The sequence below is a fragment of the Pollachius pollachius genome, assembly GCF_949987615.1.
Source record: "Pollachius pollachius genome assembly, chromosome: 3".
Classification (NCBI taxonomy): Eukaryota; Metazoa; Chordata; class Actinopteri; order Gadiformes; family Gadidae; genus Pollachius; species Pollachius pollachius.
In genome coordinates, this window is record NC_136936.1 from 51224626 (window position 1) to 51244132 (window position 19507).

At 52.5% G+C, this 19507-nt stretch overlaps 2 protein-coding genes across 2 annotated transcripts in view; both read right to left on the minus strand.

Annotated features, from left to right (window-relative positions):
- Nucleotides 1–1686: 1686 nt before the first annotated feature.
- lrrc58b (leucine rich repeat containing 58b) lies at nt 1687–9751 on the minus strand. Its single transcript, XM_079731790.1, has 4 exons — nt 9071–9751; nt 6055–6183; nt 5495–5772; nt 1687–3288 (listed from the first exon to the last, which is right to left on the minus strand). The coding sequence occupies exons 1-4, from the start codon at nt 9541–9543 to the stop codon at nt 3095–3097; spliced, it is 1074 nt and encodes a 357-aa protein (XP_079587916.1). The 5' UTR covers nt 9544–9751; the 3' UTR covers nt 1687–3094.
- Nucleotides 9752–10657: 906 nt separating this feature from the next.
- fstl1b (follistatin-like 1b) overlaps nt 10658–19507 on the minus strand; it is a 23207-nt gene continuing 14357 nt past the window's right edge. The window contains exons 6-11 of the mRNA XM_079733707.1: nt 18779–18909; nt 17324–17442; nt 16449–16561; nt 15087–15197; nt 13144–13238; nt 10658–12186 (exon numbers count right to left, since the gene is read on the minus strand). Of these exons, the coding sequence (XP_079589833.1) occupies nt 12145–12186; nt 13144–13238; nt 15087–15197; nt 16449–16561; nt 17324–17442; nt 18779–18909 (611 nt within the window). The 3' untranslated portion in view covers nt 10658–12144. The remainder of the gene's footprint in view (nt 12187–13143; nt 13239–15086; nt 15198–16448; nt 16562–17323; nt 17443–18778; nt 18910–19507) is intronic.

Consider the following 19507-nt stretch of genomic DNA (forward strand, 5'->3'; position numbering starts at 1 on the left):
ATTCTTTTTTAATCGTTTAGTTTTGTGTCAAACAAAAGGACATAGATTTGACCTTAAAATTACAGGTATTCTTCCAAAAAGGACAAAAACTACTCTCTTGCATTTGGTTTAGTAAAACACAAACTTCAAAGATTCACCATTGTATACATTAAGCACTTAAAGAGAAAACATAGTTAAGTTTCAACTGTACATTTGTCAAATTTGGAGGATATTGTAACGATTTCCACAACAAATTTGAAAAGATTTAAAATACAAAGTAACTTTAAGAAGATGGTTATTGGGTTTTGGCAGAGGCTGGATTAGTATGCGGCCATCCCAGCCTTACATAAAGACAGGGAGATCCGTTTACAAGCTGCCATGATGGGGCTTCTTACTGTTAAACGCTGAGGCCATAGAGACGACCCCCACCATCAAACCCTTCCTGACACACACACACACACACACACACACACACAGCCACACAGCCTTCTGATCTCGCTCTTATGGATGGATCATTCACATGATGTGGAAATCCAATGAGTCACATGGAATGAAGCAATCAAGTTTAACATTGAAATGACCAACATGGACGGGAACACATAAAGTCGTCCATTATGAAGGAATGTGTGCACCAGCGCACAAACGCCCTAACACGCGCTTACCTTCTGCAGACGGAGCCTGGGGGCTGACAGGAGATCATGTTAGAGGGCAGTTCTTCAGCCAGACGTCTCAAGCCTGTGGATCCCCGTACCGATCAGCCACGGTCTGGCGTCTCTGAGCTGCTCAGCGGCACACGGCCGTCCTGCAGTCACCTGAGAGGGTTCTGTCTGCCTGCGGAGCTGCTGGTTCATCTCCCTGATGTCGCTCTCCTGTCACCATGGCTCCACCAGAGGGTCCTCCTCTCAGGTTGCAGGACACCACCGCCTTCCCCTCGCTCAGTCACACAAAACACACACAACCACCTGCAGGGGTAACACAACTCCTCCACGCACACACACACACGCGGCGGAGGCGACCGCAGGAGGGAGACTCCGCACTGTGAGTGAAGGCAGGGAGCTGGAGGGGGGCCGAGGGGAGGACAAGAGCACAGCTTGGGGCTCCAACTCGGGGATGGAGACAAACATACAACCACTGCCCCATGGAAGGCTCCGGGCAGCCAGCCGCCTGAGGCGGAACAAAGGGGCAGGCATGGGGATGGAGAGAGGCTGAGATAGGGGAAGAAATGCCCCCGAGTATTGAGGGGCTCCCTGGCACTAGACGTAGCCAGTGTTGCCAGATTGGGCCAGATTTCCCGCCCAATATGGAGACCCTGGATGCAGCACCCTGCAGCCAGTGTCGCCAGATTGGGCCCAATCTGGCAACACTGGATGTAGCAGGGCTTAGCACACGCAGGGAGGCAGAATGCATTCACCCTGCCGTGTTCTGGGTGGAAGAAGAGGCCTTCACACGAGGCCTCTTCAGCCCAGACCACAAAGAGCTGAGACGGTAGAAGCCAAACTCGGAAACACACAGATCCCCAAACCTCAAACAGATGTCATGACTAAAGGCTGCATTTCCAGGAAAGATATTCATGTGACGGGTAAAATGGGAGTTTTATCGACCACATCGTGGAGGTTAAAATATAAATTGACCCACAAGCACAAACAAAGCCTTAAAATCACTCTTTATTATTGTTTTATACACAGTGAGTAAACATTAGTCCATAAATACACACCATAATGCCTCCTCTATTCAGAGGCACCGCTAAAAAGTTATTTGCGTTTCCACATGTGCTTGAGTCACATTTGTATAAAAGCAGTACCATTTGTTACAAAAGATAACCAATATACAGGCTAAATGGTTAATCATATCACATTAAAGGGTGCAAATATCACATTGTTTCATTTCTGTTAGAAGTCAGTATCAGTAAGGCACGTCTCAGCGCGGTGCTCTGTAACATGAAGGCGTTCTCTGAACCCCAACTCAACCAGGTCGGGGTTCAGTTTACCTTCATCTAAAGACGGGTGAATTTGTGTTTGGCAATTATTAAAAAATAATACTTTGTCCATTTCCCCATATATTCCTGAAGATGTATGCGTTCTACTTCCATGGACAGGTCATCTCGCTGATTGAAGCTCACCAGAGTGTTTGTCTCTGGACCTACATTCCTCCAACCGGCTGGTTGGAGGTCATTACCGCTGGTACGGGTTACCGCTGGTACAGGTTACCGCTGGTACGGTTCACCACCTTGGTCGAGAGGTCTCAAACGGACCCCTTTGGACCGGCCCTGGGGGGTCCTGGTTCAGACCGGCCCTGGGGGGGGTCCTGGTCTCCCATCTCTCTAGGGCCTATGATGTGATGCTAATGCAATCGGCTCCGTTTGGAGAAGCCGGATGATGGACAGTGTAGCAGAGCACCAGATGGTCCCCAGTCACGCAGAGCCCTCTACACACCAGACCCGGGGCCCGACCCGCTGGGACCACTGGCTCAGCGTCAGAGCGGGACTGCTGTTCCCCGTTCGCCCAGAAGGGGGTGCTGGGAAGGTGCTCTGCCCAGTCTAGCCCAGTAGCCCAGGTACCAGTGGGATGGTGGGGCTGTGACCAGGAAGCCTGGACTACTAAGGACCAGGAGACCAGGACTACTGAGGACCAGGACCACTGAGGACCAGGAGACCAGGAATACTGAGAACCAGGCCTGGACTACTGAGGACCAGGACCACTGAGGACCAGGACCACTGAGGACCAGGGTGCAGCTCTGTGTGGTGCACATCCTGACGTCAGGGAAACAGAATAACTGCTGCAGCGACAGAGACGTCCTGATTCTGCTCCTCTTGACCTAGCGATGATTGTAAAGACACCAAAGGATGCACTGAGAACAATTCCTTTACCTGTACAGCAAATGAGCTTATTATATCTATATCTATATCGATATATATCTATATATCCCGGTGAATGAAATGAGGAGGACCATGTTTGTTTTCCATTTCTATCCGTTCTATATCTATAGAGCTACACTCTGGTGGGCCCTTGCTGGTGCATACATTCCAGCGTGGGCTGGGTGCTAAGTGTTACGTGCATAGGCGGGGGGCCGGTACAAAAGGTGGAGTCCAAAGGGGGCGGTCCCTGGAGCGTCTCTGCTATCCCAGCAGCACCCTCTGCAGGCGGTCCGCGGGCACGCTGCTCTCGTCCTCCGACTCGGCGTCGCTCTGCGGGTTGGAGCTGCAGGGCGACGTGCACTCCGGGGAGCACAGGTAGTGCATCAGGGGCAGACGGTACTTCCCGCAGAAGTCCACGAACTTGATGTGGCGCACGCATGAGTCAAAGTACACGCCTGCAACAGAAGGAGGGCGGGGGGGGGTGTAAAACCCGGCGACCCGGTGAGAGTCTGACAGGAAGTGCAGGGTAAACAACGCTGGGAAAGGAGGGCGAGACACAGATGAATGGTTTAGACCAGCGGTTTTCAATACGTGAGGCGCGCCTCCCCTGGGGGGCACCAAAGAGCCACAGGGGAGGCGCGACATGCAATGAGCAAAGAAAAAATACACATCTGTATGCAGCTCTATTGATATCTGTAATTGTGCGTGTGTTTATTAGTTTTAAATTGCATCATTTCCTTGTCCCAAGTCACCAGAAGTCAGCATTGAGGGAGGAGACAGGACCCAGCAAAGAAAGTAGGAAATATGATCATGAATGCGTTTCTGGTTTTCTGTGGAGAGCGAGTTCCCCCAGATCTCCACAAAGGCTATGTGTCCTAATCCCCTTCACCTCCAACTACTTGTGTGAGTGTGGGTTTTCCGCACTGACCCTGATTAAAAACAAATACAGATCAAGGCTGCAGGTGGAGGACGACTCGCGTTCATTTCTCTCTGCAGTGCAGCCCCGCATTGAACACATCTGCGCATCAAAAGCGAGGCCTCATTGTTCCCACTGATATGGACGATTAAATTGAAAGTCAAAGTTGTGTTGTCTTGAATGCATGAATTGGTTGGGCCATAGGGTTGATGCTGCTCGTAGCGCAAATGATGTGAATTTGGCGCATTTTGTTTGTTGTTTAAATCTGAGGTTTTATGTGGCAGAAATCGTTAACAAATTTGATGAAAATATGTGAGTCTGTTCGATCTCATAACATACCGTTGTCGTTCATTGATTGGAGAGCTGTACATTGTGCTGATTTTTTTCGAGACGATGTGCATCTCTTTCAAATATGCGCTTAAGGCCCAGACACACAGCGCCGATTACAGCCGTCGGGTGTCGTCGGTTGTAGCTTTGTTTTGTTGACTTGTGGATAGGCCTACTGATGTTCAGTGATTTTAAAAGTAGCCTCAATTAGGCCTGCATGAAGTTGGAAATTATTTGCTGTTGCAAAGAATGGTTTAGGAATGCACTTAAAATAAAATAAAAATTTGATTAGTTATTGAAAGCCATCATTGCCTGGAACACACAAAAGATGACATTTACTGAAGAGGCGTGTGTTAAGTCAGGCGGACGGGAAACTTTTTTTGGGGGGGGGGGGGGCTCAGCTGTCCTTACCTACTCTAAGGGGAGACTCACATTCATCCAATTTGAAAACCCCTTGTTTAGACGGCTTCCTGTAGCAGACCAGTCCGACTAGCAAACCTTTATCATGTGATATTGTTTTATGATCAGCGCTGTATTGGATCACGTCATGTTTGATACAGGATGTTGTTTCTATGTGTCACACACCCTGTCGTGCTGTGAGAAGAACCAGACCAAATTAGGTCAACAGAAAGGAATCGGTTAACCATTTGGAAAAATCCTAGCTCCTCCTAGCTGAGTGTCGAGGTGACCCTGAGCAAGATGCCTCACCCTGACTGCTCCTGACCAGCTGGCTGTCGCCTTGCGTGGTCGACTCCACTGTCGGTGTGTGAATGTGTGCATTAACCGGTGTGAGTCGCTTTGGGTAAAAGTGTCTAAATGCCCAACATTTAAATATAGGGCATTAAGCAGACGCTTTCATTTAAAGTGAATCAGAATAAGTACATTTGTCAGAAGTAAGAGAAACAACAATATATCTCTGTCTGTACAGTAAGGACGTCCATAGAACCAAGTGCCAAGCACTAACAACCACTAGGTCAACCCTTTCCCCTTTACAACAGAGATAGCTAGGATACGATAAGATAAGAACTTTATTTCATCCCACACATGGGAAATTCACTTGTGACAGCAGCCCATGGAATATAGAAAGATGCAATAATAGAAAAAGGGACTGAGCTGTTGCAACAGGCTGCCCCTCCGGCGGCGCCATCACAAGGAGGTGAACCTGATGGCACCATGCGAAGGACTGTTTTTAAGTGTCGGGACGTACAACATACAATAAGTGTGTACATTAAGGGCCAGTTAGTGCTAATGTAAAAAAGACCAAAACAACAACAAGGCCTTCAGCAGCCTGGGTCGGCTCAGGGCGGGGGTCAGAGGGGGGTCAGAGGGGGGTCAGAGGGGGGTCAGAGGGAGGTCAGAGGGGGGTCAGAGGGGGGGTCAGGGCGGGGTCAGAGGGGGGGTCAGGGAGGGGTTCTCACCGGCACACTTGGGGTTGGGGCACTTGCTGGCCAGGTCCAGGTAGTGCAGCAGGTTGGCGGGCAGGTCGCAGCGCGAGTACGGCACGTTGCGGCTCTTCACCGTGCGCCCCGCCAGCTCCAGCAGCGAGGGGGGGTCGTAGGTCATCTCCTTGACGAAGCGCACCACCAGCGGGTTGCCGCGGAGACTGAGCTCCTGCAGCCGCACCAGACTGAGGATCTCGCGCGGCAAGTAGGTCAGCAGGTTGTTGTGCAGGCTGAGCGAGCGCAGGGAGTGGAGCCTGGGGAAACAGGTGAGCGTTTACAGTGCTGAACTAACCAGGGGCCCCTCACAGTGCTGAACTAACCAGGGGCCCCTCACAGCGCTGAACTAACCAGGGGCCCCTCACAGTGCTTTATTAACCAGGGGCCCCTCACAGCGCTGAACTTACCAGGGGCCCCTCACAGCGCTTTACTAACCAATGGCCCCTCACAGCGCTGAACTAACCAGGGGCCCCTCACAGCGCTTTACTAACCAGCGGCCCCTCAAAGCGCTTTACTAACCAGGAGCCCCTTCTCTGTACCTGGTGAGCTGCGGTGGGACCCCCTGGATGCGATTGTCACACAGCCCCAGGTAGCTGAGGTAGGGCAGGTTGGCCAGCTCCGCCGGGATGGAGGTGATGAAGTTCCCCCCCAGATACAGGAGCTCCAGGCTGCAGGGGGGAGAGAGACCGTCAGGGGGGAGAGAGACCATCAGCGGGGAGAGAGACCGTTGGGGGGGGAGACCGTCACCAGAGAGAGAGACCATCAGCGGGGAGAGACCGTCAGGGGGGAGAGAGACCGACTCCGTCAGGGGGGGAGATACCGTTGGGGGGGTGACCGTCAGCAGGGAGAGAAACCGTCAGCGGGGCGAGAGACCGTCAGGGGGGAGAGACCATCGGGGGGGGAGAGACCGCACACAGTCAGGGGAGAGACCATCAGGGGAGAGAGACCGTCAGGGGGGAGAGACCGCACACTGTCAGGGGGGAGAGACCGTCAGGGGAGAGAGACCGTCAGGGGGGAGAGACCGCACACCGTCAGGGGGGAGAGACCGTCAGGGGAGAGAGACCGTCAGGGGAGAGAGACCGCACACCGTCAGGGGGGAGAGACTGTCAGAGGGGAGAGACCAGGCCTCTGGTCCACCAGGCCTCTGGTCCACCGGGCCGCTTCAGAGGCGGTGGAGGCCCGGAGCCAGAGAGGGGTTAGCGGCCGCAGAGCAGGCCCGTCCTGCTGCTGGGGAAACTGATGATGCAGCTACTGGGAGAGAGGGGCTCATTTGTCCTTGGTGCCAGAGCCCCCCCCTCCCCCCCCCCCCCCCCCCTCCCTACCCCCTACCCCACCTACACCCCCCACCCTCCTCGTGCAGGCCCCTTCTCCAGCAGGGAGCGGGAGAGGACATGGAGTTCACCCACTCAGGTCTCTCTTATGTTGACATGACCAAGGACGCAGTCCGCCACCACGCTCCTATAGCAGGACGACTTGACTCATAAATCAGAAAATGTCTCAAACCATAAATATTACCCTTCCATAAAACAGGCCGCTATCTATATTATTAGATGTGTCAAGGTGAATAGCAGAGGTGTTTGGATATTAACAACCTAATGCAAAGTCTACCCTAACTGTGGATAACATTAATACCACTTAAAGTGGGCATTGAGATCCAAAACAAACTCTGCATTAAGACTCCTGCAGACATGGCAGCCCCCCGACTGGCCTGTAGAAGACCCCCCACATGGCCTGGACCAGCCCAGTCCCTGAACCAGTTGGCAGACCCCCACTGGCCTGGACCAGTCCATGAACCAGTGGGCAGCCAAACGGGGAAAAGGTTCAAGAGTGATTTAGACTTAAGATGAGGAAGTTCACATTGAAGGACTGCTGGAATAACACGTCCTCTTCTAGCGCCAGAATCCCTCTCCTAGCACCCCTCTTCTAGAGCCAGAATCAGGGCTGATAGGAAGTGAAACTATCTGTGCCTGAAATTATCAAATACATTCGAAGACACCATACAGAATTGCCTTTCTTGACAACAATAAAAGGAGCGTAACTGGCACACCATGTAGCCGATGCAACAATTCGTTTTTATTGCATAAAAGTGTAAAGTGATGGCCAAAATAACCTAACAAACACACCACATATACAGTACAGATATAGGCCCATGTTAAGGCCCATGTTGAAGACATGTCCCAACAATAGAGGCCGTCAGAGGCTCACACAATGCAGACACTCATTCGAATCTATCTGCTGATAACACTCGGCCGCAGCCCGGGTGCTCAAGGCCAGGCAGGTGCTCTCGAGAAACCCCAACACCAGCCTTGACTCCCACAACTCGCAACACACAATTCGCTAGAAGAAAACACATAAGACTGATACACTCTGAAGGACATCATCCTCACTTGAAGCAGAACCTCTACAGAGGCAAAGCTCCGGACGACCTCAGCGCTGTAAGGGACTTAGACATTTTCGCTCGCTCGATCTCTTACGCTCTATAGCTCAGTATAACCTTTTTCACCTTACTAAATAAATCCGAGGCCCTCGTGCCGACAATTTTATCTCCTCTCCGTCTCAGTTTATCTGTTCAAGTAACTAGGCAGACTATTTTTCCCAACAAAAGTGCTACCCAAAGTGCGTGCAAAACGTTTTCAGTCCCATTCAGACCATCCTCAGTGCAAACACACAAAGGTAATAGACTTCCTTATATAGACTACGCCTAGTTGGTGGCAGACATGTCATGCTAAAGGTCAGGTAGGTTGACGTGTTGACTAGACATTTTAAAAGGCACGGCTCACTAGGGGTGTAACGGTACATGTATTCGTCACAGTACAGGCACTTCGGTGCGGTTACAAAGATGTGCCGCGGTTTGTAAATGTGGCGTACAAAGCGTTAATATGGCAAATGTAAAGGTTTTTCGATTTTTTTAAACTTTCCCCTTAACTATTAACCTTACCGTACTGTGACTTAAAAACCGAGGTACGTACCGAACCGTGACTTTTGTGTATCGTTACACATCCTACCGCTCACCTATTTTGCTGCTCACCCCTCTCTAGAGACAGAACCCCTCTAGAGACAGAACCCCTCTCTAGAGACAGAACCCCTCTAGAGACAGAACCCCTCTAGAGACAGAACCCCTCTCTAGAGACAGAACCCCTCTAGAGACAGAACCCCTCTCTAGAGACAGAACCCCTCTCTAGAGACAGAACCCCTCTAGAGACAGAACCCCCCTGGTCCTGACCCCACCCCCACCTGATCCTGACCCCCTTGGTCTAACAACGAATCATCATCATCATCATCATCATCATCATCATCATCATCAGTGAGGCCGTGGATGAAGAGTCCTATTTAAAACACTCACCCTGACAAGCAACCAATCATTAACGTTACCTCACATCTGGTATTGATCATATTGAAGCTGTTTTGTAAGAACACCACTTTATCATTTAAATCTAATTATATTGAAAAGCTCGCTTCTAGATCACCAAGTCACGAGTATAACGACAAGTTACCCACAACCAACTAGTGTCCTGGGACGTTTGAGACGGACCGGGAGAGAAAGGCCAGCCCTACCTGGTGAGGTCCTCGATCTCCGCGGGGATGCTCCTCAGGCGGTTCCCCCCCATCGAGAGGGACTGCAGGCGCCGCAGCTTGGTGCACTGGAGCGGGATCTCCTCGAAGCGGTTCCCGCTGAAGTTCAGCGTCTCCAGCTGCATGGAGCCGAACTCCTTGGGCAGTGAGGCCTCGTCCAGGCGGTTGTTCTTGGCGATTAAGGTCTTCAGCTTGGTCAGCCGGGTGATGTCCTCACTGAGGACGGACAGGCCGTTGTTGCTGATGTCCAGCAACTGGAGGTTGGAGAAGAGGAGGACGGAGAGGGGCAGGGAGGCCAGACGGTTGTGGTGGAGGTACAACTCAACCGTGTCGGTCCTCCGCTCCTCGCCGAGGCTCTCCGCGCTCAGGGTGCTGAGCTGGAGACGGGAGTAGTCCAGGACCCCGGGTCCGGGTCCCGCGGGAACTGCGGGTCCTGCGGCGTCCAGGGGCTCCATGTCGGACTCAGACCAGGAGGAGCAGGAGGGGCGGATCTTCAGCTTCAGCCGCCGAGGGATTCTTCTCTAAGTTCCTCCACCAATAGAAAGCCAGGAGGACTGTGGCAGCTTCTGGATCACTGGCTGTTAAAACGCGTTTAGGCCGAAAGAAGACGCGAAAGTGTCGACACTGGTGCTGCCGGGACGTTCAGCTTTCGAGCCGCTCCGAGATGTGGGTCAGGATCAACTGTCAATCAAAAAGGGACATGACCATCCCGTCGAGCGCCGCCGTAAGCTGAGTTCAGCAGTCGGGGCTCAGCGTTGCTATGAGCGGTTATGAGCGGTCCTGGTTCCGGGGTGGGCTGGAGGGTGGGTCCCTCCTCCGCAGGGCCAATAGAGGGCGTTCATTGGTCGGTCTCCCTGTCCGTCATGTTGCAGCGGGTGTAACAGGTTTTTACTGGAGATAAAGATGCAACACATGTTCACCAAACAACTTTAATTACCTCAATGAATTTAAAACACCGACTTACGGGAATTATTTTAGGTATTTTTCCGGTTTATAGTAGTAATTATTTGCGGTGGCAATTTTTCGGTAATACAAACTCCAATGAACTCCGACTATATTGACTTTTCTATTGCTTATTTAGGAGGATGCACTAGAAACGGTTAGATCCAGTTTCTAATTCAAGATCTTTAAATGTAGGAATAAAAATGTTTTCCGAATGAACTTTAAGGTTAAAGGGGTTGTCAGCGCCAGTGAAACCCATTGGTCGGCCCGGTTTGGGAGACCCATTATGTAACCCCCCGGTCGATTGCATAATGCAGAAGCACGTTGACGTCGTGTTTGGAATGGGAATCACACAGATGTACCGATATGTATCCTATCTGCCATATTCCCTTAGGCCTTATGTATCCCTTCATTATTGTGAGCTATCCTGGTACTTATTTGTACTTATTTTTATTTTGAACTTATCTTTATTTACTTTATCTTGTATTGTTGCAGGCTGCTGTGTCTGTTGAGGAACCAAGCCTAATAATTGTATTATCATGTACTAAGGTGATTCTGATTCTGCTGGTTACTACGTGGTTTTATCTTAAAATAAAGTCCCATCACGATGGTGACATATCGCTGAGGTTGTTGTTTATATAGGGTTTATTGGCATACATACATATACCTTACAGTCTGTGCACTTCTAGTAGAATATAAAAGATCAAGCTTGTATCTATATGCAGTCACACAAACATGGGACGGGCGAACAATCACCAAGCACTGGGTCTCGTACAGCACTGAGTCTCGTACCAGCCTTCTGCCAAACACACGTTCCTGGATGTGGTGAGTGACCGAACAGCGGTCTAAGGCACTGCGTTCCTCACAGCTCTTCAATATCGCTGAGGCATCGTGACCCACAACCACGAATCAAAACACTACCCTCAGCACTGCACACACACACACACACACACACACTCACACTCGGTCACCATCTCTCTCTCACACACACACACACACACACACACACACACACACACACACACACACACACACACACCATATATGCACTTAGTATTTGATGCGTCTAAGTAACTTTAGTCAACAGTCAGGCTAGTCCTTCTGTAAGTGATTCTCAGAGTACAGGTATAGTGTTGTTGCTGGGTCCAGAGTGATGGTTCACCTGGAAGAGATTCTGTTACATTTCATTAAACACTCGCCACAACAGCTTTGGTTTCGCCTCTCCCCCCGTTCTACACGTGTTATCTGAATCAGACGGCGTGCCTGGAAGCTTCTTCTGACTTAGCCAACAGATATCTACACATGGAAGAGCACCACAGAGGGACAGAGACACAGAGAGAGACAGAGAGAATGAGAGAGAGAGAGAGAGAGAGACAGAGAGAGAGAGAGAGAGAGAGTGCTGAGGAGCATAACAGGGGAGCGTTTCATTTACATGTCGAGAGATTAACGTAGGATATATAACATGTGATACATATGAGTTGATCGTGTCGGCGGTAGAAAACTAAGATTGCATTCGCTGTACGATACCAGCTTATAACGGGCCGTGGAAATGTAAACGCACGTTAAAAAGGCGCGAGGAGATAGAATACAATAATACGAAGAAGTGCATCGTTCATGTAGTGTACGATGGAAGGGCCTACCGGCCCCCTGGCCCTCCCGGGCCCCGGCCCTGCCCGGCCCCCCCGGGGCCCCGGAGACGAGCCGCTCTGGTCTGGATGTCAAGATGGAACCCTTTCTGATCCTGTGTGATCCAAACCGATCTCAGTGTTCAGTCCAGTTCTGTTCCATCACGTGGTCACTCACACAATAATACAAAGGACTTCTCTTTGAAGACAGAATAAAGTCTATCCCCCGTGTGTAGTGGGTGGAAATCTTAGTACTGGGATCAAACCAGTCAGTAGGCCACTGGTACACAAGGACCTGCTAGGATAATACTTAAGGTTGCCCCCAGAATCGAACAAACGTTGGCACAAAGACAAAGACACACACATATAAAAAAGCATAATAATTAACACAGGAAAGAATCATGAAACAAATAAATCATTGAAACCACAGGGCCCTAAAGAGACATCTTCAAGTGGAGAGGAAGTGATGTCATCTCCTCCTTCCTGTGTTCAGACCTCCTTGGTGCTGGCCTTCATCTTCTCAACGGTCTCCTGTTTCAAACACAAGGAACGTCATCATCAGCAACCCGAATGAGTCGGACATCGGAATGTAATCGGTGTCCGTTGACCCAGGCTATTTGTGTTTTGTGTTTTGAACCCATGCCCAGACCGAAGTCTAAGCCTGAACTCATAGCATTACGTGAAAAGCTGTTTCATTGAAAAGCTCCCGGTCAACATAAACAGATAGTTTGGAATCTAATCGAATGAAAATTGGACTCAGAGGGATCAAAGTGTTTTTGTTTGGACAACTGTTTTAGAACCGAATTTTAGAACTGCCTGAAACTGTACAGCTCCTGCCCTGACTCACCCACTCACCAGCTTGGCTTTCAGCCAGTCATAGCAAACACAACCACTGGCAATATGCAAATGGAACGAGCGTTTACCAGGGAGGGCACTCGATGACCCATGATTGGATGGTCGGTATGAAAGGATTCTTTACTGGCTCTAGAACTTGATTTTCTTTCTGGACACTGGACAGGTTCCAAAACTGCATTGTGCGTATAAATAGGTTTTAGAATCAAATGGACTAGAAAGATTCCAGAAATGTACTGAATTGTATTGTGGTGGTGGAAAGAGCTGACCGATGGACCAGAGAGAAAGTCAGAAGAGAACCCCTTTCACAACCCTTATCTTAAAGAAAAACCATCACCTTAAAAAATAAAGGCTATTTTTGGTATTACTCATTGCATAGTCGATACGACTAATGGGGGAGTTTCCTTAGTTTGAAACCTTTAAAACGACCACATGGCCTGAAAACAGTTATAGCATTGACATAATAATATTATTATTATGATTATGCTATTATTTCCGCTATCAGCTGAGCTTTACACCTGGGGAGGGAGGGGGGGGAAGAGGAGCCAGGGGGAGGAGCCAGGGGGTGAGCCAGGGGGAGGAGCCAGGGGGGAGGAGCCAGGGGGAGGGGCCAGGGGGAGGAGCCAGGCGACCCACCTGGTGTTTGTTGAGCTCGGCGACGCGACGGTTCCACTCCTCCTCGGTGACCTCAGCGCCCGCGTCGGCCGACTCGTCCACCAACGCCGCCTTGTCTGCAGCGAGATAAACACAGAGACCGGTTTCAGCCGGGTCCCTCAAGGCCTCCCCCCCCGACCCCCCCTTTATGGGTGTCGCTGCGGAGCGGAGGAACAGCATGAAGGCCGTGAACACAGACAGACGCTGAGTACATCTTCATGAGTCCTTCATGAAGTTAGCTTATCCTTTATTGTCCCTTTTTGGGGGAAATTCTTTCTCTGCTTTTGACCCGTCCGGGAGCCGGTGAACACACACACACTCTCAGAGGAGAGACCCGGTCAGAGGTCCACACACACGGGGGTACACCGGCACCCCCGGAGCGGTGGGCAGCCGCAGTGCAGCGCCCGGGGGGCAGGTGGGGGCTTCAGGTGCCTAGCTCAAGGGCACCTCATCTGTGGATGAGGACTTAGGAGAGTGCTGCTCTACTACTCCCCCCTCCACACTTTTGCCAACTGGTGGGGATTCGAACCGGCCACCCTCCGGTTACCGGTCCAACTCCTTAACCAGCAGGCCACGGATGAAAGGTGGGGCAGCAGTCCCCCTCTGACCCAGCGGCTTTGGGGGTCCGAGAGAGAGCAGTACTTTGACCCTCGTGGCTCTGGGGGCCCTGCTGAAACAAGAGCATGGGGTACGGGTAGGGACAGGGGGTACGGGTAGGGACAGGGGGTACGGGTAGGGACAGGGGGTACGGTAGGGACAGGGGGTACGGTAGGGACAGGGGGTACGGGTAGGGACAGGGGGTACGGGTAGGGACAGGGGGTACGGTAGGGACAGGGGGTACGGTAAGGACAGGGGGTACGGTAGGGACAGGGGGTACGGGTAGGGACAGGGGGTACGGTAGGGACAGGGGGTACGGGTAGGGACAGGGGGTACGGTAGGGACAGGGGGTACGGGTAGGGACAGGGGGTACGGGTAGGGACAGGGGGTACGGTAGGGACAGGGGGTACGGGTAGGGACAGGGGGTACGGGTAGGGACAGGGGGTACGGGTAGGGACAGGGGGTACGGTAGGGACAGGGGGTACGGTAGGGACAGGGGGTACGGTAGGGACAGGGGGTACGGTAGGGACAGGGTACGGTAGGGACAGGGGGTACGGGTAGGGACAGGGTACGGTAGGGACAGGGGGTACGGGTAGGGACAGGGGGTACGGTAGGGACAGGGGGTACGGGTAGGGACAGGGTACGGGTAGGGACAGGGGGTACGGTAGGGACAGGGGGTACGGTAGGGACAGGGGGTACGGGTAGGGACAGGGGGTACGGGTAGGGACAGGGGGTACGGTAGGGACAGGGGGTACGGTAGGGACAGGGTACGGGTAGGGACAGGGGGTACGGTAGGGACAGGGGGTACGGTAGGGACAGGGTACGGGTAGGGACAGGGGGTACGGTAGGGACAGGGGGTACGGTAGGGACAGGGGGTACGGTAGGGACAGGGTACGGGTAGGGACAGGGGGTACGGGTAGGGACAGGGGGTACGGGTAGGGACAGGGGGTACGGTAGGGACAGGGGGTACGGTAGGGACAGGGGGTACGGTAGGGACAGGGGGTACGGGTAGGGACAGGGGGTACGGTAGGGACAGGGGGTACGGTGGGGACAGGGGGTACGGTAGGGACAGGGGGTACGGGTAGGGACAGGGGGTACGGTAGGGACAGGGGGTACGGGTAGGGACAGGGGGTACGGTAGGGACAGGGGGTACGGGTAGGGACAGGGGGTACGGTAGGGACAGGGGGTACGGGTAGGGACAGGGGGTACGGTAGGGACAGGGGGTACGGTAGGGACAGGGGGTACGGTAGGGACAGGGGGTACGGTAGGGACAGGGTACGGGTAGGGACAGGGGGTACGGGTAGGGACAGGGGGTGGGGGCGTCGTACCGGAGCAGGTCATGGCGGTGCACACCCAGTTCCCACAGGCGCACACGCAGCGGTTGCACTCCACCTGCGTCTCGGCCCCGTCCTCGTAGGTCTCATCCTCCAGGGCGCACTCTGAGGGGGGGCACAGACACACACACACACATGCGCACACACGCACACACGCACACGCAGAGACACAGACACAGACACAGACACACACACAGACACACACACACATGCACACACACGAAAAAGTTAACAAAGGTTTTGTTTGTATCAGTGTGTCGGAGTGTGTTTGGTTGTGTTTGAGTGTGTGGGAGTATATGAGCCTATGAGTGTGTGTGTGTGTGTGTGTTTTTTTTATGTGTATGAGTGTGTGTATGAGTGTGTATGAGTGTGTGTGTGTGTGTGTATGAGTGTGTGTGTGGGAGTGTGTTAGGTTGTGTGATTCTGAGAAACATTCCAGCCTGCTGAATGTTTGGCCAGCAGGCTGCAGCCTCGCTTAGCGGTGAACTTTCCCCCAGATTCCTGAAGCTTTCCCTAGATCCCGACCTTTGCCCCAGATCCCGACTTTCCCCAAGATCCTGACCCCTGACCTCCCCCCAGATCCTGTCCCCTGACGTCAGCCCCGGTAGACAGGCAGTGGTAGCGTGGCTGTGGGCCATTGTGAGTCTGATTGTTTTGCTGACCGCCTGGTTTTACCCCGGTCATCGTCTGTCTGCCTCGTCAACGTCCCGGTGGAAGTACGCGCAGAAGTAATCAGTAGCAACCCTCTCTCTAACCCTAACGCTAGCAGCTATAGTAATCAGTAACAACCCTCTCTCTAACCCTAACGCTAGCAGCTATAGTAATCAGTAACAACCCTCTCTCTAACCCTAACGCTAGCAGCTATAGTAATCAGTAACAACCCTCTCTCTAACCCTAACGCTAGCAGCTATAGTAATCAGTAACAACCCTCTCTCTAACCCTAACGCTAGCAGCTATAAGAGCATGAGGTCATTTTGTTTTTAAACATAGGACCTTCATAAAACCATTAAAACATTTACCATTGTTTCTTATATATACAACATTATATATATATACTGGGCCCCTGATTTTACCCTGATGTTACCCTGATGTTACCCTGATGTTAGCCGGGCCCTGATGTTAGTCTGATGTTACCCTGATGTTACCCTGATGTTATGTTGATGTTACCCTAATGTTACCCTGATGTTACCCTGATGTTACTCTGATGTTACTCTGATGTTACCCTGATGTTACCCTGATATTATGTTGATGTTACCCTAATGTTACCCTGATGTTACCCTGATGTTACTCTGATGTTACTCTGATGTTACCCTGATGTTACCCTGATGTTAGCCGGGCCCCTGATGTGAACCGTACTTTTCTCTGGCGGGTTGAAGCCGGGCTTCAGGCAGTTGAGGAACTCGTCGAAGCTGAGCTTCCAGTCGGCGTTGTCGTCTGAGAGCTCGATGAGGGCGTCCACACACAGGCTCCTGCAGAGAGGGAGGCTCGTGTTAACAGACACTAGGGGCCCGCTGGGGGCCTCTACAGACCCCAGGCACTACAACAGGCCCCGTGTTATCTGGCCCTGGGCCCTGTGTTGTCCTCCGTCTCAGAGGGGCCCTGACGGATTGGGTTCAGTGGCAGACGGAGCAGGGACTAAAATAGCCCCGGTCAGTGTTACGACGGATTCATCTGTTTGCTCTGCAGCGGAACGCTTGTAGGCCAAGGGCCACAATAGAGGACTTTGGTATCAAACAGAAAGCTATTAATGGAGGAGGCATGCAGAATGGTTATTAGTGGAGGAGACATGCAGAATGGTTATTAATGTAGGAGACATGCAGAATGGTTATTAATGGAGGAGGCATGCAGAATGGTTATTAGTGGAGGAGGCACGCAGAATGGTTATTAGTGGAGGAGGCATGCAGAATGGTTATTAAATTAATAAATTGTCTAAACAGAGGCATTGTCTAAACAAAGACACAAACTCAGGCATGCATACACACACAGACAGACAGAGAGACAGAGAGACAGAGGGAACAGACAGACAGACAGACAGACAGACAGACAGACAGACAAACAGACACCTGAACACTCAGACAGACAGACACTCAGACAGACAAATGAGCAGGCAGACAGACAGGCAGACAGACAGGCAGACAAACAGACAGACAGACCAACAGGCAGGCAGGCAGGCAGGCAGGCAGGCAGGCAGGCAGGCAGACAGACAGACAGACAGACAGACAGACAGCTACCTGAGCAGCCTGTTGCTCTCCTGGTCTGCGTAGGACTGCATGTCCACGTTAGAGTCGTTGTGCTGGATGAACTTGAGCAGCTCTGAGGAGTCCAGCTGGGTGTCGCCGTTGTCGTAGGTCTGGAGGTCAGAGGTCAAAGGTCAGAGGTCAGACACAACATACATACAGACGTATTCCTATCTTTTGAGATACATTATCAGGATCTTTTCCAAGCACAGCTAGGAATCTTGTCTCCTAGACCACATGATGAGGTCGACACGTGCACAGCACGCACACACACGCACGCAGTCACGCACGCACGCACGCACGCACACACGCACACACACACACACACACACACACACGCAGAGACACACATTATCCATGCATATTGACATTCATACAGCATGGGTTCACTCTGTAAACATGCACTCATCCTCCGTCCACGAGCTCGGACCACCGAGACCAGCAGAGAGCCCCCACCGGGGGAGAGAGGCTGATTGGCCACCCCGCCTGACCCCCCTCCCCCCACCAGGAGGGCTTTGAGTCGACAGAGAACCACGAACACAGAGGCCCCCCCGCGGTTTGGATTAAACAGGACAGAGACGGGCTCCCATTGAAGTTTACTGACATCCCACCTATCAGCCGTCTTAGAGTTGGACGGTGGGGGCGGTAACGGGTATTTTTTCAGTGGTGTCATAAATATACAGTCTGTTATGCCCTTTGAGACTGTACCTGTGATAAAGGGATGTACAAAAAAGGTTGAATTTAATTTAATTGAGTGTGTGTGTGTTTGGCGGTATGGTTCTGAGAAACATTGCATCCTGGTGAATGATTGGCTCGCAGGCTGCAGCTTCTCTAAGGCCCCGTCCACACGGAAACGTTTTTTTCGTGAAGACGCATACGTCTTGTGCATTTGTGCCGACCCTCCAGACGGACCCCGCGTTCTCGGTGGCCGAAAACACACTTTTTTTAAACCGGGTCCCATGGTGGGTAAGATAAAAACGGCCCTATGCGTTTTCGTGTTCGGATTCATGTGGACACCAGATACTCAAACGTATCCCCCACCCCCAGGAGGGGAACCTAGAGATCCATCGTATTTGTATTGTTGGATTTGATTTGTATTATATTTGTGGCTTTAAATACAGCCCCTTGGTAAATTTAATTACTAACTGTACATTAAAAGTATTTTCTGCTCAATCTAAAAGGCTTAAATACTGCTTTTTTTCTCTCCCTGTCTTCTTCGTTTAGTGGTGGAGAACCAGCGCCACAGAGTGGCCTTGATATGTACTGCAGCGTCTCTGCAGCTAGACGGAGGGAAAAGATTGTTTTCGCCCGTGTGGACGGGGCCTTAGAGAGAGCAGACACGGGGAGAGACCGGCCCCCTGCAGGTCTGCCCCCCTCCTGGCCCCCCGCTGATCAGACGGCGTACGGTGAGGCCTCCAGCCCCTCCCCCTCGCCCACGCCCACGCCCACCTTGAAGTAGCGCAGCAGGATGTCGGAGAAGTTGGAGCCCTTGTTGAACCAGCCGTCGGGCACCACCTCAGTCTGCAGCCACTGGATCACACGGCTCCGCAGCTCGTTACGGTCCGCCACGTAGCACACCACTGGGGGGGGGGAACACAGTGAGACCACTGGGGGGGGGGGAACACAGTGAGACCACTGGGGGGGGGGGGCAGAACACAGTGAGACCACTGGGGGGGGGGGGGGGAATACAGTGAGACCACTGGGAGGGGGGGCAGAACACAGTGAGACCACTGGGGGGGGGGGGGCAGAACACAGTGAGACCACTGGGGGAGGGGGGGGGGGACACAGTGAGACCACTGGGGGGGGGGGGAACACAGTGAGACCACTGGGAGGGGGGAATACAGTGAGACCACTGGGGGTGGGGGGGAACACAGTGAGACCACTGGGGGGGGGGGGCAGAACACAGTGAGACCACTGGGGGGGGGGAACACAGTGAGACCACTGGGGGGGGGGGGGGGAACACAGTGAGACCACTGGGAGGGGGGGCAGAACACAGTGGGACCACTGGGGGGGGGGGGGGGAACACAGTGAGACCACTGGGGGAGGGGGGGGGGAACACAGTGAGACCACTGGGGGGGGGGGGAATACAGTGAGACCACTGGGGGAGGGGGGGGCAGAACACAGTGAGACCACTGGGGGGGGGGGGGAACACAGTGAGACCACTGGGGGAGGGAACAC

What these genes read in the sequence shown, in the direction of transcription:
- lrrc58b (XM_079731790.1), bottom strand. Translation starts at nt 9,543, where the DNA reads ATGGAGCCCCTGGACGCCGCAGGACCCGCAGTTCCCGCGGGACCCGGA. An exon ending in GAGATCGAGGACCTCACCAG is followed by an intron (nt 6,184 to 9,070) that starts GTAGGGCTGGCC and finishes TCCCCCCTGCAG; the next exon opens with CCTGGAGCTCCTGTATCTGG. An exon ending in GTCCCACCGCAGCTCACCAG is followed by an intron (nt 5,773 to 6,054) that starts GTACAGAGAAGG and finishes CTGTTTCCCCAG; the next exon opens with GCTCCACTCCCTGCGCTCGC.